Below are 25,180 nucleotides of genomic sequence, written 5' to 3' on the forward strand. Positions count from 1 at the left end.
GATGTGAGACACATACATAGATACCCTGGTACTTTAGGCAATGATTAACTACGCGTTGTCGATGATGATTCGATCGTCTACGGGGATGCATGTACGGGATCGATGCATTGCAGCTCTAGTCAGCCAGCCCGCGCACGCTAGAACATAGTGTAGGGGACGGTAGGGTAGGTAGGTAGCCAAGTATATTTTATTGCTTAGGTGAGATGACTACCTAATAATCTTACAGGTATGTAAGGCTGCAAATGCGTGCAAACGTAAACGATGTATCTCTTTTCTGTCTTGATCAATCTTGCCAATCTGCCACAATTCACAATTTTTGCTCTCTGCTGTCTGCTTTTGCTCTTCCCTTTTTGCTTTTTCGGTACCAGGGGACCACCATATGCTGCTAATGAGATGGTGGTCTTTTTTAAGTCATATTCGTCGTAACCCCCAACACGAATAAATCCGTTTGTTTATCCGTCCTATGTTCTCGTTGCCATATTAGGGGGGAAGGAAGGGAGTATCATGCATGCTCATGATATGTACCCCCCTAGAATAAAATAAAATAAAAATAAAATAAGATCTGCCTCCTCCACTAAAGCCAACCAACTCCTCGATATCATAAGAACAGCTATCACGCCACCTTCTGTTCTTTTCTGGCTTTTCTTAATTTTAAATATAAGAATAATAAAAATCGACACCTACTTAAGCAATCATTTTTTCCCCAACTCCTTCGTTCCGGGCAATTAGCGTATGTGCTCAGGAAGATCAAGTCCTTCCGTCCACCTAGTACTGCGGATAAATGTAATGTCAGTAGGATATTCATCTGGTGGGTGGAGGGATATCTGAAACTTCTAAGGGGTTAATAGGAGTAACTTACGTTGGCTGAAGCTGGTCCTTAGTCAGATGCAGGTCTCCAAATTTATCGGTATCGTAGAAGGGGCACATCTCTCCTCGGGTGCATGGCGCTCGTGGGCAGTGATGGGAGAGATAGCAGTCGTAGTCGGAGCAATAGGGACCTGCAGGACACAAGCTAGTTCGAGCCTTATAGCGATGGATAGCAAGTTCCGGGCCAGTTAATTCAGCATCGTGAGTTTTGTCGCAACTAATACCCCATTTACAGCGTCCCTTAAGGTAAAAGTCGTTGCAAAACACTGACGGCTTGATAGATTGAAATTTGGCCTGGTAGGACGCCTGAGCGGGAGTTCTGGGGGGATGTTGCGTAGGTGAATCAATGCGGTAGCTATCACTATTGTAATATATAATCTTTGGGAGTTTCTTGGGTTTAGGTGCTTTAACTGTGACGTTCTGAAAGTCAGTAACTCCACCTGCCGTAGCGTAACTGATAGAAGTGCCGCCATTCCCAGAGCTAATGACGTTTGGCCCGCGAGGTGGTGCAGCATTCGGTTGCTCAGGGGTAGCGGGAGGTGGGACCGACGACGATGTGCTGACAGACACCGGTGTAGAGGTGGGGCGAGGCGTAAAAGACTGCCTTGGCTCCTGTGCTGTGGGCGACACCACCGTACTAGGTTTCTGTATAGGCTGTGTAGGTCTGGCAATCGGACCTGGACCAGTTGCGACGGGGGTCTCCACGGGTGAATGAGGTCCAAAGGACATTGTCGAAAAGCTATGCTTCGTTTCGTTGGTCAGTGGTTCTGAACGGAAAACATCGTCGAATCGTAAGAGAGGAAACCCGAGGCTCCTGAAAGCTGGTTCCGCGGGCGTAGTCTCCAAAAGCACTAATCTATCGTCGGCCGCGCCGGTATAGTCACGAAGATCGTGTAGATAACCATTGTCATGGCAACAGCCGGCGAGAAATATCTTCTTGCACTGAATATTTCTATAGTAATGATTAAGCATGCCTATAATACGAGTGAGTAAACATAAAACCAGGTCCAATAGTCATTCTAGCAGGGCATTCTTGAAACGTACGTCTTATCTTGGAGTCAGCGTTCTCTTTGCCTTTGCCGACATTAACGAAGTCAAAGTCCGCTCGACTGTTTGTGAATCGCTCTGCGAATAAGCGCATCTGGTCATCAAAGTCTGTAACTTGTGATAGGCGTAATGATTTAGATAGATCATTGAGATTAGCATAGACGCGGACGATAATAGGGATATCATCTTGGCTGACGCCTGTATCTCTAAGATTCTCTCTGACGGCTTGCTTGAGCTTTATCGCAGCCCTTTCGGCGCCCGCGACAGTGTCGCGTAAGAATTCATCCGCAAATTTAGCTCCATCACCATCAATAAGTACAACTACAAATGAATCCTTATTCTATTGAGAGGAAAGTCAGTAGGTGGAGAGGTCTAATATGGAAGGTGAAGAGACTTACAAGTTGATGAGCAAGCCTTTCCACTTCGTTTTCGAGAGTGCTCGCCCTAGACTGATAAGAAGCTCGCGATCGCTTTTGGTCGGCTAGATCAAGCTCGAGTTCATTTATCTTTTTAGAATCGGCTTCGATTTTTTCGAGAATATTCTGATAGGCACGTGTGAGTAAAGCGAGAGATTGCGTAAGGGGCGGAAATATAGGGGAAGAAGAACAAGCAAAAAATCAAGCGGGTCTACGTACATGAATGAAAGACTGCCTCTCGTTATCAACTTGATAATAATGATTAAGCCTGTTTGTTGCTTCGGTTGAGAAAGAAGACACGGGGTCCGACCCGTTCAACATGATTGAGGAGCCCATGCGCCCGGGAAGAGGCGATACGATGCGATGATATCGCAGGTAAGGAAAGGATCAAGTTTCGTTAGAAATGAAGGGTGTTTGGGGAAGAGAGGAAGTTAGATAGATTGCGCAGTAATAGGAAAGAATGGAAAGAATTCACGGTGGGATTTGTGTGGGTTTTGAGGCCTGGGATCTTGGAATGGATCGAATGAACCAAACTGAGGACCTTTGGATGTTCGTATATGCGAATGTGCGAACGTGAATTTGTTCCCGGTTGTGCGGTATAAAGATCAGTTGGATAAGTACAAATCCTTCGATTAGTTCTACACTCGACCTTCGAAAAAGAAACAAGAAGGAAAAACAAATCGGGGTAGATTATATTAAATAGTGATTGAAAGATGAAAAAAAAAATACGATCAAGCACATCCCCAGTTTTGCTGTCAAGGAATAAGTTGAAGGTATCGGTTGATGTTCCGAGAGCCCAAATAGAGATAATGATTTTAGGTTAGTTAGGAACTGTGGGGATTTGCTTTACTTTGGTTTTGGTTTGATTTTCTTAAATGTGCAGTAAAGTACCCTGCCGAAGGTGATGGTTGCTTGGTGCTAGGTACTGCCCTAGGGTGCGCCCAGGCAGGTTACGCTGGTCGCTGGGTTCCAAAATCCTTGGCACGTGATGTAGTAGGTATCATCTAACCTTGGACGTGTCCGTATATACCATGTAGGTATTGTGCGACGTAAAGGGCGCTGAGGAGGCGCTAACGACTACTACACTGCTGCTTCTACGCTTGATGTAGCTTTTTTTTTATGTACCCAACCTAAAGTTCGTCGTTGATCCGCACGGGTACATCCAAGCCTCCCCAGGGCTACGTACATGTATACCTAGGTGTATACATATATCATGCATAAGCACCCGTTCTTGTACAGTGTTAATTGAAAGCTACCTATATGTAGGTATGCATCGTCGTCACATCTCATACAACTTAATAAAGCTACACTCGAACCAATATTTTCCCTTTACGCTCAGCTTCTATTCTCTTTTCATAGTTCATCCGAGCAATTCGAATGAATTTATTGGGGTAATTATATAAGCTAAGCATAGCTCCCTTTTTTATTTGAATGCTGGATCTTGGGCGCTACCTAATACCCGGGTAGTAAGGCATGTTTCACTTATCTGCTTGACAATTGTCGCTGAGACATGACTTCACGATATGTATGTACCTTGTCTTGTATGCCCACTCCATCCATCTTCTACATCTCATCAATACGCGTCAACAAACATCTATCATATCTCTTACATCCAGGTGGCGCCTTGGTAACACCCTACAGCATAGTCCTACATGGAACTCTCCCACTAGTGTTCTGATCTTGAGATATTACTGACCACAGACCGTCCTAGGAATCGCAGCCCGTGCTCCGGTCTTATGAGTACCACCAGCATTCATGTATCGCGTCCCGTGTGTGTACGACATAAATCCATACCCAGATAGCAATTAAATGCAAATGATTGGTGCCCTCTTAGACACAGCATACATACGGAGTAGAGCGAGCTCCCCAACTCATCATTCATACCTAAAGGTGTCAGGGCAACCCATTCAATAAGCTACAATGATCTTAGCACCCATATATCCCTTCCATCCATCCACACCGTCAGCCCATTTTCCGTTCTCTTCAGCTTTTTCGCACCGGAATTTCTAGAAGGACCCATCATTCCCCGCACACCATTATTTTGGCCCAGCTAACTTGCATCCAGTCAATCTCTTCGATGGAGAGGATGACAAGACTGACCCCCTTCACTTCCTTCTTCGGCCGACATACGCAGCGGCATATCTTCGGCTTAGCTTCTGTGCCTAAAAAAGCCAAACTTTGGCCATCTAGCTGGCTACCGACTCTCCAGTTCGTCAGTATCCCCGCAGGATATGGTTGCTGGTCTTTGAACAAGTCAACAAATTGAAAATGTTGTTTTCTATCAAGCGTCTCTCGATTTGAATATGTTACTCTTGCAAATAGTTCGAACACTACCTCTTGTTGGTGGGTTAAACAGCGTACTGCCTGGTTAACCATCTCCCCTATCCGAAAGCAGGTCCGCAGCACAGTGTTCGAGGACAGACCTGACACAGCAGAACGATCACGAACTTTCTCGGGGAAAGTGGACCGAACGAAGGGCTTCAAGGGTATTGCATCTTCGGAATGCAGACCACGCTCGACAGATTTCACCGTACGAGAAGGCTGCTCCCCTAACAATCGGCGGTTCGCGTCTTGAGGAGCGGCAGACGACGAATTTTTCGGTATGACGCTCGTTATAGCATACACAGCGTTCCAGTCGACGTCTTCATCAAGAAGATTGCCGTCGTTAACAGATTTTCCTACGACGGTTGCCGACTGCGAATCCCCGGGATTTCCTGATGAAGAGGAGGGTGATGAGTATTGTAAAGTCGGATCATATTCAGCTGCCGACCTTGAGTCATGATCCCAAGCATGAACGACGCTAGAAGGAGGTAAGTGCGTTTCCTGAGCATTGTCCGAAGTACTATCAAGCGCATTAGCCATGTCTTCTTCCATTAAATCCTCATCGAGGGGGTATTCGTCTTCGACGACGACGTAGTCGCCCCGAATTCTCGTGCCATTCGATGTAGTTTGGTATCCCACATCAGCCAGTCCATCACTATGGTTCAAATTTTGCAAAACATTATTCGTTTCAGATGCACCCGTGATGATTGGGGGGACAAGACGCTGCCCACCCATAAGAGGTGGACTACTGTTAACATCCGACCCGATCATCGATTCCTTTTCGATGCTGCGACTAAGCTGGATAACAGGTCCTTGGGGCCTTCTAGTGGGATAGGGGGTCAATTGATCCATGGTGGTCTGTCCTTGTTGATATAGAGGACCGCTGGTCTGGCCGTGAGTTACATCTTCAAACTTAGAAAGATAAATATGGTCGCTCCCATGGCTAGATTTTGTGATTTTCAAAGTTTGAAAGGAGCTAGAAGATGGCGTGGCCGGTGGAGGGAGCCGACGCTTATAGCGCTTTGCTATACTGCCTTCTCCATCTCCATCTTCCGGTCGATGGTGTTTCAAGCTCTGAGCCTGGCCGTTTGTCGTATGGGCGTCCCAATTGATCCACGCGTGACCGCTTGGGATTGAAACGTCACAGTTGTCACAGGGCCCGTCATTCTCAGGAAGTTCCTCTTGCAGAATTGAGGGTGAACCTTCATCAAGAGCATCTGCCACTTGTTTCTGGCCTATGCGCAAACTATCTTGATCGTTAGGTCGATTAGAGTTCTGCATTATAAATGACTTCGGAATATCGTTTCAAGGCTCGCTGGTTGGAATATTACCACAGATGGTGGCATAAGCAACTTATACACATACTGTAGTAGGATATAAATAAATGTTGGTTAAGTGCGAACTTACGATTGTTTTACATGTAGGGTTGGAGATTTGAAAACGGGGATTGACTACGGGCGATACCTTCCTGGCGTGAGATTAGCAACTACAACTAGCATGCACCTAGGTACTTATGGAGAAATCTGAACATTCAAAAGAGGAAATCATTCGCGCGATAACTCATACGATGGTTGAGAAATAGAAGGCACGGTCTTAGAATACAGGTACGAGTAGAAGGTACAAAGCCCGAGACTGTAAGGATCCCTCGGTAATGCAATAATAAATCAATAATCCACTAAATTCGCCTAAAAGATGGCACCATCACTGTAACATGATGATTATCTTAATTATCGCACCCCGCCTGCCCGCCCATCATCTTCAACAGCTTCCCACCTTGAGGAAAAGATCGTGTGAATTCTTCCATCTCCTTTTTAACTCAGCAGTAATTTGAATATATCATTCCGCCGAAGCTTACTCGCTTAGTAGGCTTCACCTTCTACGACAAGAGAAAGCTAAGCAAACACCCCTCATTCAAGCTCTGGTTGGCATCGGAGCTGGGCGCTAAGGAAGTCGTTGCATGTCTGCAGCAGGCTCCCTGTTAAGGAAATCCAGTCAGCCTAACTGAGTACCACAAACCGCATACATATGGGATCACAGGAAATCAGATCATTGGTTACTCATCTTTTCTGCCTTATTCGAGGCACTTAGTACGACTATTACTCGTCATATTCACACGTTGATTGCTTTTAGGCCGTGACACCATCACATCTCATCGCCAGCCTTCTAGGGTATATTCCAACAATATATTCCAACAAACTACACTACTTAAGAGAGTACATATTACATAGAACCCGGACGTTTCTTCGGTCTTAGAGATATCTTACCAATCAAAACTACCTGCAAAACATGTTCTCTCAGGTGAGTTTCGCCCGTATTGATTCTACTTATTAGCAGTTCCCCTTCCCTTCCCCAAGTTTTATAAGAATTTTATTTCCACCACGATATATATCTAGCATACAAATAATCACGCAAGTCACTACTGGAGTTTTACGGAAACTTATCTAGCATCCTAAATGTTACGTACGAACTATTCTAACCCTTCATATAGAAGAAACCATACTCGGCCGTCACGGTGACGGTTGAGCGCCTCACTAGCGAGCAGTATGAAGAGGATGATCTCAGCGGCATCCCAGACTTAGTCGAGGTTATCAAGCTACAAGCTTCTGGTCCCGCAGAGGCTGCTCGTGCTCTCAGGAAGAAGCTAAAATATGGTAGTGTTCATAGACAGATCAGAGCTCTCGTACTTCTTGATGGCTTAATCCAGAATGGTGGTCCTCGTTTCCAGCGGACCTTTGTCGACGAGCCTTTACTTGAACGCTTACGAGTATGCGGCACATCGGACCTATCTGATCCCGACGTCAGGAAGAAGTGCTCCGAGCTATTCAGAGGCTGGGCTACGGAATATAAAAATACCCCCGGTCTCGAAAGGGTTGCTATGTTATATAAGGCAAGAAGCCTCTTTGATAAATCAGGGAGCCTCGAAGCTAACATAATGATAGGAGCTGCCACGGCGTAAACAGGTCGTCACTCAAGCAAAATCCAAGGTGCTCCGTGAAACCGAACAGGACCCTTTTCGCGACTCCGAGGACGAAGCTGAACAGCCCCAAGTATCCCCACCTCAGGCCTCATCCTCGCGTCAGCCCGTCAGCTACCCTCAGCCAACCCAAACCGTCCAGTCATTCAGTCATGTTAAATCTCCATCCGGGTCCGGATCCGCGTCTGGTTCTGGTTCATTTTTCTCCAGTTCTTCAAAAGACAAGAAAAAGAAGGATAAGGATAAGGCAAAGAGAAAGCATAAGCCGTTCAATCTCGAAGCCGAAAAAGATACCATGAAAGTCGCGATCGCCGAATCCTCGATTGCAGCTACAAATTTAACCAATGCTCTCCAGAGCATTAATCGAGAGCGAGAAAGGATATCAGAAAACGCTGCAGCTGTTGAGCGATTTGAGGCTTGCAAAAAGCTTAGAAGGAAAATATTACGCTACGTATGTCCATATTCCACAGCCTTCATTAGTACCTACTTACACGTAATAGATTCACCACGTCGAAGACGAGCAGTGGCTTGGTGGCCTGCTCCATGCGAATGATGAGCTTGTCGTCGCGCTTATGACTTATGAGCAACTTGACCGTTCTATTGACGCGGATAGTGATTCTGAAGACGAGATGGCGGAACAGGCGCATCTTTATAGGAGTAAGTCCACGATCACGTAAATACTATTCATCCATTGCTTACAAAAACTAGTGGCAACCGAGAAACACAAACAGGCGATGTCACCAACGAGCACTTCAAGCCCATCAAGCCCCGTCCCTGAAATGGCTCATCTTAGTATCAATCCAAGCCCTCCACCAAGGCCTGTTCCGCCTCCTCGACCATCTGCTGCGTCTAAACCAGTCATACCTGCGCGTCCAGCACCACAACCGGACTCTGATGAAGATGATGATTATGCAGATGAGGACGAAAACGACCCATTCGCTGATAGGAATGCTGTTGTGACGCCAAAGATAGAACAGGGTGAACCTAAGTGGTAGATACACTCTAGCCAGATCTCAATACAAGGCGATGGAATAGATCGATCACCTATTAAACCGCCTCTACGGAAGCATTCATGATATAGCGACGGACCACAGAGATACCTTATTTCATTTGGGGGTTCAGCTCATTCACTAGTTCCCCTTTCTAGAATATTGTAGATTGTTGGACTCGCGTCTTCTTATTACAGCAGACGTTGGGTTTAACTATGTTGGTGGGCATAGCCTGCAAGCGAATAATATTCATTTAAGTCTTATGATTCACTCACACATGCTATGCTTTCCGCTTCTTCTTTTCATCTGTCATCAAGGGCCTATTCGTTTGCATCAGTGAGACAGCTCTTATCTTCTCCCCAGGCTTCATACTCGACATTCGGATATAGGAGTCTAGCTTGGGTGTTATCTTGGAGTATCAGACCCATCGGGTCGCGACGTGCACCTTGTCAACATACTCTAATCGGATAATTAAATCAGCCCGTGAGGTTACGCTTAACATGCCCTTGGGAACCTAGGTATATGTAGGCGATCGCAGGCGGTCGCATTCATGACATGACTTCACCAAAACTAGGTCTATGTTCAATCAGTAGCATAGAATGTTAACTTATTAGCTAACTGCACCCCTTATAATATCAGGTAAGTTCTAGACATTCTAGTTCGTTATTGTTCGTAGCCCCTAACATTTACGAACAAGCCACAATACTCCAAGCTCTGCCAACCCCAGCCTCGTTCCGACACTCTATATCTTACTTCATCCTTCATGGGAATAGATTATTAGCCCTTAGTGTTATTTTCCATTAGGCACGAGACATCCCGTGGCGCTCGGGTTCTTCTTTGCTATCCAACCTCTCACTATATACTCCAAAGAGATACTCCGATGTGCTAGGACTATGTGGAAGCACATATACCCCTATTATGAGGTACCTAGATACCTGCCTCTATATCGCATTATCTCCGAGGCCACTTACGTAGTCGATTTATATGTAGGATCGTTTTGGTCCGCGTCGATCTTTGATATATCGATAATTAACTCCTACATAATTCATACACCCTCAAGGTCTACGGAAGATGGCAACAATTAATACTTTACACACTATGCACGTACATCTAAGACCAATATTTGGAGTGTTCAGTAATCATATGAATGACAGGTATATAACCCTTAAGTATGAATCAGCTACTTTCTAGCTCACCACACGTCCTACCTCCCACCGCCCAATAAGCCATTTTCTGGGGACTCTAGGCTAAGTCTATATATATCCCATCCAAACGAACGTACATACATCGGCTCGAGATATCCGGCATCTCGGTTACTCAATCGATAAAGTTTCCGCTAACCCCCACCATCAACCGCTCATGCGGATCTCACGGATCTATAAGTAACAGCAGCTCACATGCATCCGGTAGCTACTAACTCTGGGGAAAGCATGTGCAAGAGTTGAGTAAGTCGTAGCTTCGTCTAGCAGCGATAGGAGTTTGAGGTGTGTGTAGATGGGCATGGAGTCGGCTAGCTATCGCGGGGAAGGGGGAATAGCCATATTTATGACGAAAAGCCATTTTCCGTTTTCTCGGTAGCATGGAAGCGTTTACGGGTGATCCTCCTTTTTTATTGTTATTTAGCACAGACGATCGTCTGTTCCCCAGCCGAGAATACGAGCCGCTGAGGGTCAGTCAGTACATAGTTTAGTTGACCTTACCGACCCAACCATAAGCTTGCTAACGTTTAGCTGTCTATCCTTGGTATTTAGGAAGAAGCTCGGGAAAAAATGGGAAAACGAATCGAGAGCTAGCCAAAACCTTAGCAGTCCTAAGTCAGTCTGGGGGTGGCTGGTGACCACCCCTCCATCAGAGACCCGGATGTCGTCAACCGTTTCTTAGTTTACTAACTATCTAAGTCATTCTCTCGAGGCCTCCCTCCCTTGGCATTCAGATGATGCCGCTGATGCGAGATCAACGCTGAGGATAATGATAATGTAGTCAATTCTTAAGTTAATTTACCCCTGTGCTGGGACGGCTAAGCCATCATTGACGAACATCTACCGAACATATACTATAAATCTTGCTTTCCGATACTACTAGTCTAGAACAACACGATTCTTGGTCACGGTCACGGCGGAACCGACTCCATACTTAGGTAGACATCCAGCCTTGTCAGATCATAGTTTGCGCAAGCAGAGATCGATCGTCCCAGTTCCTCGGAGACACTACGTAAGGCTCCCTAAGCAAGAATTAGGCGAGAAGAGAAGTGGAGGAGGAAATCGGTCGGTCCCCATCGCATAATGGATGTTGTGTACGTAGTCAGCTGACGGCGCGTCCTTTGTAACGAGTAGGCTCGCACAAACTCTCAAGCTAGAAGGGTGGTCCAGAATGGTTCTCCACGAGGCTGGAGAGCCCGTTGCCAGACTTTTGGGTCGGGCGTGAGTGCTAGAAGAATGTAGGCTGGTAGGTTATCCTGCTCTAATGCGGCTCGCAAACTCTGGGCGTATGTTAGCCCCGGAGTGCTAAAATAATAAAATAAGATAAATTCGATAAATTCCGAATAATGGCGGTAAATTGGTATAAACATAAAAATAATAGAATAAAAAATATTCAGAGTTTGCTAGAATCCCGTGCCTATGGGGATATGTTCACGCTGGTAACGAACGGATCAAGTTACACAGAAACACGCGACACCATGTGTCTACCTAGTAAAATAAGGGATGCCCCTTTTACTATATAGCCATACCTAGTAATCCGCGAGATATACCATGTCTTCAAATGAAGTACTCGATGTTGTTTGACCTTAAAACACTCGCATATGGGATGCAAGTACAATGTAGTTTGATATTAGCAGGGCAACCGAATTGCACTCCTCGCTGGTGCGGCCAGACCGACGTTACATAGCCTCTCACTGGTCAGTGCTCCGTCAACCATGTAGAAGGAGTTTCGGGCGGCCGGTACTTCTTCACCGGCGCCGTAAAGGTGAAGCAGCGTTGCCAATCGTTGCCAAGTATCCAGGGATCTGGGTTGAGCTTCACCGGGATACATACCTACAGTATGTCATATAGCTTGTAAAGGATGCGGCTCGAGCATCGCATCTTCATACATACATACATACATACATTTCATACCTGTTTTGAATCCCATCAGGCTAGCGGCTCTTCTCCGTTGTAGCTTCGGAGGCTACAAGACATGGATTAGAGAAAATAGAAAATTTCTTTCATATACCTACTAATTCCCCTAATTCCCAGGATCGAGAATGAAATCGCGGAGGCTGAAGGAGGGGGTCTTGTCTCCTTGAAATTTTTCTTCCATGACGATGACGGCGTTAGCACCCGCGAAATTATCTGGTGCACTCCACCTTGCAAGGGCTAGAGGGATACATATTACTATGTATCTCCCAACAGCAGCCAAGTTGCCAGGCGTCTAGGCATTACGAAGATTTAAGCCGTGGCTCTAAGCAGTCCCGGCGTCTCGGCCCCACGTGGATTTTGGCGAAACGTAAAGTAAAGCTGAACGGATTATCCACGCCGTTGGAATTTTGTACCCTTTCGGTTCTTGCACCATTCCAACTCATTTCATTGGGTGACCTTGTTCATCCTAGAGATTCAAGTAGGTACAATACAGTACCCGTACCCGTACTTACGACTAGGACCCGGCACATCAGATTTTTCCCTGACAAATTGATGGGAACGAAATGACCCGCAGGGTTCGGAACATGTGATAAACCTGTTATATATGAGCGTTATTGTTTGTTAGAGAACTAGAACTAGAACTAGGACCAACACGGTGTACACGGCAGAAGAAGAAGAGGTTGAGGCAAACTTATTTGTTCCCCAAATTCAATAAAAAATCAATCCCCCCTCCTCTCTCGGCTATTATATTGGACGCGTAACGTGAGCAACGACTCAAAAAGTCAAAAATGGAGTCTGGGGGATTACTGGAGATCTGGAGACACGCTTTCAATCATGTGTTTCTCTTCTCAATTCATTTCGCATTTCCTTTCTGTTTCTCCGTCTGTCTAGACCTCTCTAATTTATTGCGTACCTAATACTTTTCAGCTCCTTCGAACTTCTCGTGCGACGTATTTCTGTTTCGTCTCTTGCCGTCCCATGTTTCGCTTGGACATGTTTTCGGCGTTATTATGAGGGAAGACGCTATGCTAATGAGGGATACCGAAATTGGATCAACTCTCGGTCTCTTTCTGGAGCTCATGTGGGGTCGATAACTGGATAGAAAACATAAATCATGTGCTAGAAAATTGGTTAGAATTGGTTAGAGAGCCAGTTATGTAAGCCCTATTAACTGTTATTTCTCTCTTCCCCCAAACCCCACTTCTTATCGGGCATTCACGTGAATGGTCAGCTAGCTTTAAGCTCCTTTTTCATAAGCTCCGCTATCCTTGCTAAGATTCCCGACCATGTAACTCCGACCTGTCAAAGTACCGTTGTATTCTTCTAGCCTTACATAAGGTGATCTAGGTACGTACCTTGCTCGAGAAAAAGAACGCTAGAAGCCTTCTAGAAGGGAGCGGGGCCGCTCTCCGCGGTGGCGAATCACTTGGCGGCTAAATTTAAGCGTCGGTTGGCCAGGCCGATCGGCTGTCAAAATGCCCCAATAGAACCGAATGATGCCGACGCGATTCCAGAAGAAAAGGACCGATCGGCAAAGAGCAGGGGAATTTCGATACAGTAGTACACTTTGAATTTTGATATTTTAAACTTGTTCGTTTCCACGCTCAGACTTGCATCATTGAAGGTATCTAAATAAAATTATTTTCAATAACACACATATATCATATGCCTGACAATATCTAATATCCTTCCTTGCCACGCTACCACGATGAAGGAATTTGAAATTGTCACATGTACACATGGATGTATACGAAGCAAAGACAAGAAATGAGATGAAAGACCACAATAAAAAAAAATAAGAATAAAAAACATGAAAAATAATAAAACAACTAGTAATAAACAATTGAATGGCATATGAACATTATTTTATTCCTAATAGCTATGAATTGCGTGAATATCCCCCTGTTAAATCGTCACAAGCCACGGTTGACAACGCATTGATGCATATAATCTTGGTAGGCAGTTCAAGTCAGCGGGCCAAATTCGCACCTATCTAAAGCTTTCCTTTCTATATATTACCTATTTGGGTAGAGGGGCAAACACACTCTTTTATTTGTTTATCTCTTTCTTTCTTTATTTTTTTATACCCCGCGAAGTTTAGAAAGATGCGATGACTCGAACAGACTCGTATTGACGCCAATCCAGATCTACCAGTTCCAACTGCCAGGATACAATCATCTCATCCTCCAATGACTTTCACTCACCTGCATCTACCATGACGCCGTTGCTACGTGCGGCAACGGAGCTCGTTCCTAAGGATTGTTAATATTATTCGATTTTGATTCTGCCTACCCGTTTTTGCATTACGGCCTTGTCATGAGAGAGATTATATTCTCCGATGAACCTTTTCTTTATTCATCCTAGCCACATCATTTCATCATGACACTACTGTACGTGCCTGTAAACGTGTAAGTGTGTACCTATCGTATTGTACATATATACTTCATGTAGGTCCTTCATGTATGTATATCATCAGGCAATCCTAAAAAAACGCCACACTCAATGACTGGCATATGCTTCTCGGGAACATCCACCAAGCAACGGTCCTAAATAGCGCCTCCGTTTTTGCTTTACGAGTGGGGTCCCGAGGGGTCTGTGGTTGAAGAAGTGTAGTTTCGAAACGAGTTACTTCCTACTTTGTAATAGTAGTATAGAGATAGATAATAAACGCGGCTTTTTTATTTTTTATTTTTTTTTTTTTACTTACGACTACGTCCATTATACGGCTCTTTGTCATTCTGCCTACCGGCAGTAACTCGTGAAATCGGCAGCTGATTACGGAACATCGGGCTTCCGAGGGAGAAGACAGAAAGGATCAAGTCCAGGTGCTTCGAGAATTGTTGTTTAGGTAGGTGAGTATTTCCCTCTTCATCCTCAAACCGACGACGCATGTCAGCTAGTCGTGATCTCTCTTCAGTAGAAATAGCGTGTATCAGTAATGCATACCCTATGGTGGTAGCGTAGCGCCGTAGGCCCAGGCCAAAGGCCGGTTGAGCATCTGATACTTAGTCGCCGCGGGGAGGGCGCCGTTGCTTTCGTTTTGCAGGACGACAAAAAGTCGGTGAGTCGTCCTTCTCGAACGCTGATTTGCGCGCCGCGGCGAAAAGCTGCGAAAAAGGGAAAAAAGGGTGTGGTAGGCCAACTCATCGTGCCTGTGGCCGCAACCACCCACTCACTACCTACCCATTAAATCATTACCACCACCATTATCACTACCTAACCCACTCACCACCGATAAAATACCCAAGAAAGAGATAAAATAAATAATAAATAATAAAATTTAAATGGTTGATAAGCCCTATCGAACCTGACGATGGTGTCATGCAGGAAAGTGGGTTGTCGTCTCTTGCTGTTGTCCTGAATTGTCTAAGACCAGATGCAGTGTACATCACATACATTACATTCGCATCCACATATACATGTACATACATTGCCTGACTGACTTACCTCTGCCCAGCCGGTCTGTATGTATGTCAGTGTAGGTATTAGAGCAAAAAGACAAGGGGGGCACAGCTTAAGGCGAAGGAAGAACTTATGACCTCTCTGTAACCAATAGTAAAATTCGAAAGCGCGAAAGGAGAAATAAAAGCGATTTAAGTTTTAAATATAAATACATTTAAACGGGCATGCAGAGTCAATCAACAATAAAAAAGTGTGGGTAACATGAAAATAAATATAGACTGAAAGAAGAGCTGTACGGAATAGAAATAGGGTTGAAGTCCCTTCTGACAGGCTGACTTGGCTTTACCGCCTTCGCGGGGTGCATCCTATTGGTATCTGATGAGATATTCCTGCATCCAGGGAAGCATTATAAGCTGGGCGAACGAATGAGAGTGTTTCTATAACCATAAACATAGGTAGGTATACACACCTACTTAGACAACTGTTTGTAATTTTTCCCCTTTGTAGCGAAAGTTGAAGTCATACTATATCCCACAAATGTCCATGTAAGACAATAAAGTATGTAGTGGTATACCGTTTTAAGTAGTTAGTCAGCCCTAAGCCTAAGCTTCTGGGTAGTCCCGAGGGTTAGGTAGGGTGACTTGGAGTCTTTAATCGCTAACGTTACGGTTAATGTTGCACCGTTGCACTAATGCCGCCAACCCTCTCAACAACTTCACGTTTTACAAATTAGTTTGTCATACATAAGAAATAAAAGAGCGCATTCTTAAACTCGTGGGGTCTTTGTTAAAAGAGTGTTTTATCGCGTCAAGTAACTTGGAAGTTGTTTCTGATGTAGGTATTCTGTTGAATGAGTGAAACTACTTCACCGCCCTATTGTCGCATAGCAGCCGTTCCAGCTACTTTGCCCACTTACAGCTAGCAAGGCCCGCTTGGAGCAACTGAAGCTCCGCCCAACTACTCCGTTGGTACAGGGTGACTCCTTGGTTTGCAGTAGATCTAAGTGATAGGAATTGGAGAGTAAGACCCGCTCGTCCCTCACTATTATCGTACGTAGCGTAGCTGTATGTAGTAGCTCATATGTAGGTAGGATTTTAATTGTTGTCAGGAGAGCCATATTATAGTCGCTGCGTCTTATTTTAAGTAGGTAAGTACTTAGGTAAATTATGATGATATAAATGGGGTAAAAATAGAGGGGAAATGAGAAAAAAGAGGAAAAAATGAGGGCGGTCTACGAGAGTAGCAGAGTAGTTACATGTTGTCGTTGACCGCGCGCCGCGTTGGGAGGGATCTAACATCTAAGTGACCGAATCTAGAAAGTCGTCGTTTCGAGAAATTCGAGAATGGACAAATAAACCACCAGTAATTCACCGTAGGTTAGGTAGTGATGCAGTCGGTACCGCCAAAGCAAAGGGAAGCCGACAAGACGGGATGGACGGGGAAAGGTCCTCACTGCGTATCCGAGATGCAGTCCCAAGCAAATCACATCACCTCATGAGCTTTTTCCTTTTTTTTCGAGAAGCCCTCCAATTCCTGCAAATCCCGACGGATCTCCATTCTTTTCGTTAGTTTCCGCGCGCTGCTCTTGCCTACTAGAGTAGCACAGCGCACAGCCTTGCATCCTCTTTCCTGTCCGCCTATGACTTGGACAACTCCAGTGGGGAGAAGGAGAAGGAGAAGAGGGAGAAAGATAAACAACCCCACGGGCTGACGGCCTGGGGTATCATCAGGGAAAGGGTTGAATGACCCTGAGGGTCAACTCACAATACCTATACCTACATTTTCCCCAATCTATTGTGGACATACGATACGATACGAATATTTGTAAGGTGGTCAACGGTCGACAGGAAGTTTGAGGAATACCCATAGATATTGGAGAAGACGAGGCGGTCCAGCATTGTTATCCTCCGATCGTCGATCCAGGGTCCTTCTGGCTGCAGCTAGGACCTACCTACCTCACTTCAAACGTGCTGCACGTGTGGGTAAGGCCGCTCCGTCAGGAAGGTAAGTCGCTGTCACGATGGGGCAAAGTCCGTGTCGGTGTGCGTGTTCGATGCCGTAATCTAGATAGAGAATTGGCATCCCGCGTTCTTGAATTTGTACTGTTTTATCTTGCTCTTATTTCTGTTGAATAGGAAAGAAATAAAAGAGGATGTTGTTTTGATATTGTCAGCTGCTTACTATATATGTGTCACTTGCAAATGACTGTATTCGCAATTTCTAGTCAGTTGGCTAAAAAAGAATAGAATTAGTGGTGCTCAGATACTTTTCTTCTTCCCGTGATTCTCTGCCGTTCACCGATTACAGTAAGTTAAAAACAGGTAGTGCTAAAAACGTTTAGCGGTAAATACGGCCACACCCGTTTTCCCGTCAGTGCGTTCGCTCGTTCGTTCGTTACTTGGTATCCTCTAAATTTCCTATATTATGATTAAATTCCGTATGATATCCATGGTTCTTCAACGGTACGAATGGATAGTGGATAACTCTGTCCCTGATCAAGGAGGATGAGATGTAATGCCAGCGTGCCCATCTCCGCTAGTTTGCATTGGTGAGGCGCTAATGACGTTGATGTTCCCTTCATTTTCACATGTTGGAGCCCTTATCCACAGCGCGTCTGACTGCATTGAGAGAGCTCAGGGAGCTTGCTTCCTTTCGAGCGCCACTTTGCGCCGAAGTCCACTCTTCACCTTAGCTCGGTGGTAACTCGTAGGTTGGTCAATGACAATAGCTGGTTTTTTTATTATTTTCAAATGTTGTTAGGGACACCACATACCTAAGTACGTAGCATAGGTTAGACTAGGTAGGTAAGACTTCACAATTGCACGATGATAGTAATAGAAGACAGGTTATGATGTTTGAGTGATTGAACACGTTTTATTATTGTTTTTATTTTGTAGGCCTTGTGTAGCTTTTACTATGTTTTTGTGGTCATGGCGCATGCTTTTGTTTTATCTTCCTTTTTTGGCTGGCTGTTTGCTCAGGCCGCTGTGTTTTGCGCACACATATCTCTAAGCCAGCTAGCAAACCTCCTCCCTTCTGCTATAGCAGGCAAGACAGTACACAATCCCTTGTTTTCCCCCTTTTTGGTTCGTCATTCCCCATCCTTCATGAGGTTGCCCTCCGATTCTCCTTTGAAATACACACTATGAGTAATAGAAAGCAAATGCAGCCCTTTGCCGGGGCGAAATCAAATGCGGACCGTGGTATCATCCAGGTGACAACGCCGATTAGTGCCAGATAAAATGTGAAAACTAAAGGCGAAGTTGCCCTAGACACGACGATGGGCTTCGTTGCGGACCACAAAACAGCGCCAAAACAATGCGCTGTAACGGTCGAGCCCCGCCGTGATTGGTGTGCATGGCTAACCCACCAGCTAGCCATGCAGTGTGTGATTATGGGCGATGGAGTGCCTCGTGATTAAACAACATCATTAAACGCCGGCCTCATGCAATGCAGTCGGTATCGTAGAAAGCAACCACCTTCGCAATGCTTGGAAAAATGAAAAATAATGAGAAAATAAAAAATACAAGGCAGTTTTCGTAGATCTGCCGCTGAGTGCATCCAAGCAACTCAGTTCAGGGTATGATAGATCGAGGTATTGTTGGATTAAATCAGATCACCAGCCTTGAGCATGGTATCCGCCGAAGTCTTCGCGGCTGAAATATTGGTTCCAGCTGCTGGAGTTGGGCTCATCTTTGCCCTGGTTCATGTACGCCTTTTCGGGATACTGCTTTAGGTTGGCAACGTCTAGAGCGGTGTGGCGTCTTTTTAGTACGGCATTAGCCGTTGACGACTTCTGTTGTCGTTCCCAGAGAAGCTGACGGCGAAGCGACTCAGTCAATTCAGTAGCCAACATATTCCTTCTAGTCGTTCTGGGCGAGAGAGCAGCTTGGTGGTTATGGGTTGGCGGGTTGACCATGATAGGTTGCGCAGTAGATCGGGGAATCTCGTTGATGGGCTTCAATGGGGTGGATCGCAAGCCTCTCTTCATCTCAAGACCGTTGTCAGAATCGTTCGGGGAAGACACGACATTCATGTTAGAAGGGTTTTGTAATGCTCGCGCGCGTTGGGGGATGGCTGGGGTAGAGTGAGAGGCGTAGTTGCTAAGCCCCTTAGCTCGCTCTTCTTGTCCAGCGAACATAAGGCTGATCAACGATCTTTGGGAGGTGAGATTCGCCTTCGATGGTACGCGCTTGAATGTGACTGCGTCATCAACGCTAGACTTGCCACTCTCCTCAATAGAGTCTTCCCACTCCGAGTCCTCGTCATCGTCGTCAATGGCACTCTCGTCCATGTAACTATCTGACTGATCACTAGGCGTCTGTATTAATCGTGTGCTAACTTGGTTGTGGAACGATGTCTGCTTCTTTTGCGCATTGAGCATTGGACCTTGTCGAGAAGAGTGCATAGCGCTCTTTAGCGATGGGCTCTCGTCCTCTCCGGAAGAGTTAACACCAATGTCGAACATAGGCTTTTTAGCAGCAGCGGCGGGTTGAGGGACAGCTTTGCGAGGCTCTACGCTCTGAGGCGAAGATTCATTACTAGAGGAGTCACCAAGCTTGAACAAAGCCGGACGCTTCTTAGGCTGGACTGGCTTGGCAGCAGGAGATGACTGAGGCTCGGGGATTGGGTCTTGCGCTTTCGACTTGGACTCATGCGAGTAATGGAAAGACGAAGTCTGTGCCGGCGAGAAACCTCGGATGACCGTAGTCGCAGGGATTTCCGTAAGCTCGGCTTGTGAAGGTAATTGGCATGGCGCAATAACCGACTCGCTTGCGGATTCGGTGATGGGGGTGGTAGGCATCTGCTCTACATCTGGGGACGATTGGGTCTGGTCGGCATCCGATGACTCGATGGAAGGTGAGCTCATATCCGGCAGTGGCGCCAAGTTCGGCTCCTTCTCTTGAATAATAGAAACCACCATCTTCTCGAGGTGATCTGATGTAATATGTCGTTCTCGGCCTCTACTTCGGCTGCTAGCACAAGAGTCCTGTCGGACAATTCGAGGTCGTAGGATCTCAACGGGTTCAGAGATAGTGGAAAAATCGATCGCTTCTTCGTCGGCGACCGAATCGACGCTTCCAGATAGTTGGGGAACTTCTGGTATTCTTTGATGCTCGGGGATGTCTTTTGGTAATGCGGCGGCGCTGACTGTAGGTAGTGCTTTGGCTTCACAACAGAACGTCTCCCTATTCCATAACCTCCAGCTCAAGTTTTCTAATCTTCGTCCTTGCTCAACTGAATCGGCACACCTAGAGAAGACTATAAAGGTTTGGTTAGTAGGCAGTTCCTAAGATCTACCCGATCCTAGTACTAAAATAAATCAAGGCGTACCAGTCCACATGCTAAAGAGGTTCTGAGGGTTGTTTGTGTCGACCTTGTGAATCACGTTGGGATCCACAGTCAGGACCAAGCCTTCAGCTTTACAAGGCATGCCGTTAAAATGGCTGCTCGGCTGCTGGAGCAGACAATGGGAGAGTTGGGGATGTATGGTGGAGATGGTTTCGCGAAGTCGATCGCGAAAGTCGAATTGGGTAAGAAAATGAATTCGCAAAGTTCTCAATGGGAAGATTAAGAAGTAATCGGCACCAAAACGGAATTGGATCGTGGAGAAGGTTCTGGTGTATTCGTAGAGGCGCGGAGGCGAGAGGTGTTCGAATACAATGTGACCGTTGTATAAGTGCCTTCGTAGGTGGTGATGGTGAATGTATATTCGAATTCCCGTAGTATGCTCGTCAGGTGGGACAAGTGCTGCTCTGAACTGGCGGATTAATGCTTGTCGTGATCAATGCTAAGACCGACGACGTTATTAGCACTTCAGAGTAGTTAAACTCTTTCGTGGTTCATGTTCATGATGCAGGTTCCTGGGAAGGGAAGAATGAGAGCGGGTAGGTGTGTACATATGTATTTGATAGGAGGGAAGTGGAGTGGGTAGGCTAGCCAGGCTAGGTGGAGGGTTAGAAGGCGCGGTGTGCAAGGCAAGGTCACTCCTCTCACTGGGTCTGGTACGTACATATGTACATATGTACCTTGTGGATATCGCAATATGTATCTAAGTAGCTACGTACTCATGTAATTAAGTATCCTCGTACCTATGTAGCCCTGTACTTAAGTACCTTTTATTATTCACTCTGGGTCCTCCGGCGGGGATCTCTTGGGGAGTGATGAGGGTGGTGGCGGAACTGGGATCATGGATCAGGGGCGGTAACTAACCCTTGAATAACACGCGCAGAGGGCCCTGAAGGTACCTGTCTTGAGGTACTTACAAGTAAACCCACAATAGGTACGTACTGGCCTCTTGTTTCCTGCTCCGATGGATGGACCAGCGGCCAGACTCGCCCCGAAATGTCCCCTTTAGTGTCTTCAAATTCTTATACCCTTCATGGAATAGCTGAAAAGTTAGTGTATAATCTAGACCAAACTGGGCATCAGATTCCTATTGAGGCACTTAAGGCCATTCTCTGGTCTGCCCGGAAACCCACCCGCGGTCAATTAGACTAAGTCTCCCGAATCAAATTGCTCGCTCTCTTTTTTTTTTGTCATGTACTAACTAATATTCTTCTTACTGGTGCCGGCAACACCTGGGCACCACTGACCAGCAGACCCTTTTGCCTGGGACCTGCAAGCGGTTTCCCTTTTATTGTCTAACTAGGCACATGTTACCCTTCTAATTCGGCTTGTTGTTTTCCAAAGAAGGTCATGAAGTTGTTGTTAGCCGGTGAATGTGCCCAGCTTGCCTAATATAACAACTACACATGCCTACGTGTAGATAAAACTTCATGTTCCATTTGCTATTTGGGTCGTTTATCCTATTCGTTTTCAGAAGCCATAGCCGGATCGTCTAATTCTACGGGTACATGTGATACCTAGGTAGCTATTAGATAGCCGTAGTATAGCTAGAGTAGAGAGTATCGGGTATCATGAATTTCAGCCTCCGGTTTCCTAGAGGTCCTATTGCTAAATTCGAAGGTTACTAGTAAGGAAGCGTTGGATTGATACGGCGTTTTTATTTCCTGATAACGACGCTGGAAAATATCATGGGATTCTTGCCGACGGAATTACGGTTACACATAATGACGGGGTAGTGTTCAACAAAGGAATCCAATACTTCTAACCACATCTGATTACCTATGATAAGTTCCATGAATCAAATCAATTACATGCTCCCTTACTCTCTCTACACAAAAAAAAAAAAAAAAAGCCTCTAGCAAACCGCACACACACATGTATGTATTAGTATTGCAAATATTGAACGAATGTGTGAACAAACAAGCCTTAAGTAGCCACACTCTTTCGTATGCTTGTCAGTGAGAATGTATTGATTGTTTAATTATGTCAATTAAGAATAAATAATTCTTTTCTCCAAGGCAGAAAATACACTATGAGGGAAAATCACGACTACCCAATTCGGGTTGGTTCAATGTTTCCATTCATCCCATTTACAATGGTTGGCTGCCTTATATTTAATAGGGCAGTTTTTCTAGCATCGTGATCCTGAGCTGCGTTAATTTAAAGCCAGACGTTGGAAGGGTTGGTGGTCACAGGAGTGATGACAATGCCACGATGCCCGCAAAACTACCAAATTACAAAATTACAAAAATTACAAGCAAATCGGCAGAGATTACAGTGCACTCGATGGTCAATTCGTTCGGCCAACGTTTGCTACTGTCGAATCGATTAAGGTACGCCAATGCCCCGGACCTTAGGTACGTTTGTTGCTTGGGACGCTTGGTTTTCCGGTTGCTGACAATAGGGAGCACGTGCTGGGTGAAAGGCTGTTGCTTGGACTGGGCTTTGGATCGACGGTCCCGGATTGCCTAGATCCGGCTAGATTTTAAGAAAAAGTTGCCTCGCAAACAGCCCTCGTGATGCCGTCCCATTTAAGTAACTTGAAACTTCATTCGGTTCCTTTTCAGGTCACTCTGGGTGGTTACTCTAGTCACTTCAGTCAACGGACCGCCCCCGCATTGCCTCTATCTCATACCCATCATTCTTAAAGCTGGGACTTCGGACTATCCATTTAGCTGCCGTGGGGAGAAGTCATTTGAACGATTTAGCGACAATGACAACACAACCCCAACCTAGCACGTTACCGAAAAACGAATTGCCAGCGCATAACTCAGATGTCAGACACTGCCTAGTTTAATCCTCTTCTTTTGCATCATTCGAGATATCTATTTCAAGTAGAAATAAAGATTATAGATGCGGTAAATACCTACCTAGGTAAAGTAACTTGGTCAGGCTGACATATCTCGTCTTGTGCCATCTTCAACAGACTTATGTGTTGGCAATCTCATAGTCACATAAAAAATGTGCATACCTTATGTGTAGGTAAGTAAAGGTACATCGGAAACGGTAGATGCTGAAGAGAGGGATGAGAGAGTAAGAGTGGACTCGGGGATTGTGAAGAAATTGCCTCGTACTCGTTGGACCGGACTTGGACTTTAGAATGCTTAGAATGTGGAATGTAGAATGTACCAGGGGCGGGGGGAGAATGGAATTGTGGCGGCTAGATTGTGGTTTAGACGTTCCCTCCGCATAAAAACGTCGTATCAGCTGAGCATTCTCAGCCACACTCGCGACATATTTTCATCTTTTCAATTCGCTCAATTGGAAATTTAAAAATTCACCCCACACAAATCAAGTAAATCAAGTAGGTAACCTGCCTACCCAGGTAGCCACCTACCTGGCTAGACAATGGCCGACATGGCTAGATCACGAAATCTACTCACAAAGTGTAACTGTGAATTACAACTTACGAAACACAACAGCCTTGTATTCGATATACAATACAACACGAAGTAGCACTCAGAGTACACTGACAAAGACAAGAAACCCTGATACGACGGACGACTTAAATCTATTAACCTAATATTGATCTTTTTATAAATACTATGAGTATTAATATGAGTATTAATGTTGCGCAATAAATAGAAATACGCACACGATGCCGAACACGTTTGTCATACACGATCTTCAATATGCCTGTCCATCATCCTCTTACAGGCTGCCTAGGAAATTACTCTCGAGATGATCGTGCTCGAAGCACAATGTACATGTGACAAGATTCCTTTCAAGAACTTGGACGTACTTAAACACCAGTCAACATACAAATCAACCCCAGGGGATTGATCACCGGAGATAAAGTCATATCCTATTACATCGTTCTAACTGATTCTCTAACCGACGTAACTTTACATTGTGATGAATATCATGAATATCATGAATATCCATGAGATAAAATCCTAAATAAACAAAAGCCCAATTGTTGGCAAGGGTAGGACTTATTTTTTTGGTATTATTTGGTATTATTATTATTTTCGTAGGTAGTCACATTGTTCGCTCTTCTCCTGAAGCATCAATATCACGCAGACCTGTGACCGCTTCGTTGCATTCCCAGCGCATTGCTTCGCCAGCATAGCGCCAACAAATGTATTACCTCCGCCAATCGGCCAACAAAACCCCACGCCGAGATGACAGATTCGCTCCCCATCACACCTTGTACCACTTGTACCGTCGAGCACAACGCCAAGACCAGATTCCTATCACACTTTGCGCGCCATCGACGAGCGCCAAAACCGATGTGCTCGTTCAATTACCGCTGCTACCGAAACCCCCATCCGCGCGTCTCAAACGCGACCATCATTTCTTTAGTCAACGAGACACATTTCTAAGAATGTGATGTCCTCTTACTGTCCTCTTACACATCGTGTCATTACGTGGATGGTTATACACTTGTTAGGACTATAGAAAGGCCTAGGCTACGTCCAAATCATCATCTGACCTCGTCCTGTTTTAAGTTGTCAAGTCGCTGTTCATGAAGAATAAGAGTCACAACTCCCAAGATGTCGGGATTTGTTTAAGGCTATCCAATCGTGGTAGCCTCATCTTGCATACCAAGCTCGTGATCCCCAACCACTACAACTCACGAACCATACCATACGTTCCAGATACCAACTTTGGCCTAACCTTCCACGTTAGGCACAACAGATGAAGCATCAGTTAACAGTTGCCCGACTATGATAAATTAGTACTGTGGTATTTACA

At 45.5% G+C, this 25,180-nt stretch overlaps 4 protein-coding genes across 4 annotated transcripts; 1 reads left to right on the top strand and 3 right to left on the bottom strand.

Moving 5' to 3' along the window:
- Positions 1–165: 165 nt before the first annotated feature.
- Positions 166–3,223, bottom strand: F4822DRAFT_406585 (uncharacterized protein). The gene is made up of 5 exons (XM_051458416.1): positions 2,550–3,223; positions 2,313–2,456; positions 1,912–2,254; positions 860–1,841; positions 166–771 (listed from the first exon to the last, which is right to left on the bottom strand). The coding sequence occupies exons 1-5, from the start codon at positions 2,664–2,666 to the stop codon at positions 726–728; spliced, it is 1,632 nt and encodes a 543-aa protein (XP_051313242.1). The 5' UTR covers positions 2,667–3,223; the 3' UTR covers positions 166–725.
- A 610-nt stretch (positions 3,224–3,833) lies between these two features.
- On the bottom strand, positions 3,834–6,326 carry F4822DRAFT_406590 (uncharacterized protein). The gene has a single exon (XM_051458417.1). It carries the CDS (start codon positions 5,931–5,933, stop codon positions 4,350–4,352), a length of 1,584 nt encoding a protein of 527 aa, XP_051313243.1. The 5' UTR covers positions 5,934–6,326; the 3' UTR covers positions 3,834–4,349.
- Positions 6,327–6,408: 82 nt separating this feature from the next.
- On the top strand, positions 6,409–9,094 carry F4822DRAFT_406591 (uncharacterized protein). Its single transcript, XM_051458418.1, has 5 exons — positions 6,409–6,950; positions 7,141–7,539; positions 7,592–8,077; positions 8,127–8,283; positions 8,335–9,094. The coding sequence occupies exons 1-5, from the start codon at positions 6,939–6,941 to the stop codon at positions 8,619–8,621; spliced, it is 1,341 nt and encodes a 446-aa protein (XP_051313244.1). The 5' UTR covers positions 6,409–6,938; the 3' UTR covers positions 8,622–9,094.
- Positions 9,095–18,749: 9,655 nt separating this feature from the next.
- On the bottom strand, positions 18,750–20,567 carry F4822DRAFT_430218 (DUF1752-domain-containing protein; the record flags this gene model as incomplete). Its single annotated transcript, XM_051461246.1, has 2 exons — positions 18,750–20,395; positions 20,468–20,567. The coding sequence occupies 2 exons, from the start codon at positions 20,565–20,567 to the stop codon at positions 18,750–18,752; spliced, it is 1,746 nt and encodes a 581-aa protein (XP_051313245.1).
- Positions 20,568–25,180: the final 4,613 nt, after the last annotated feature.

Source organism: Hypoxylon trugodes (assembly GCF_022578975.1).
Source record: "Hypoxylon trugodes strain CBS 135444 unplaced genomic scaffold F4822scaffold_6, whole genome shotgun sequence".
Taxonomy (NCBI): domain Eukaryota; kingdom Fungi; phylum Ascomycota; class Sordariomycetes; order Xylariales; family Hypoxylaceae; genus Hypoxylon; species Hypoxylon trugodes.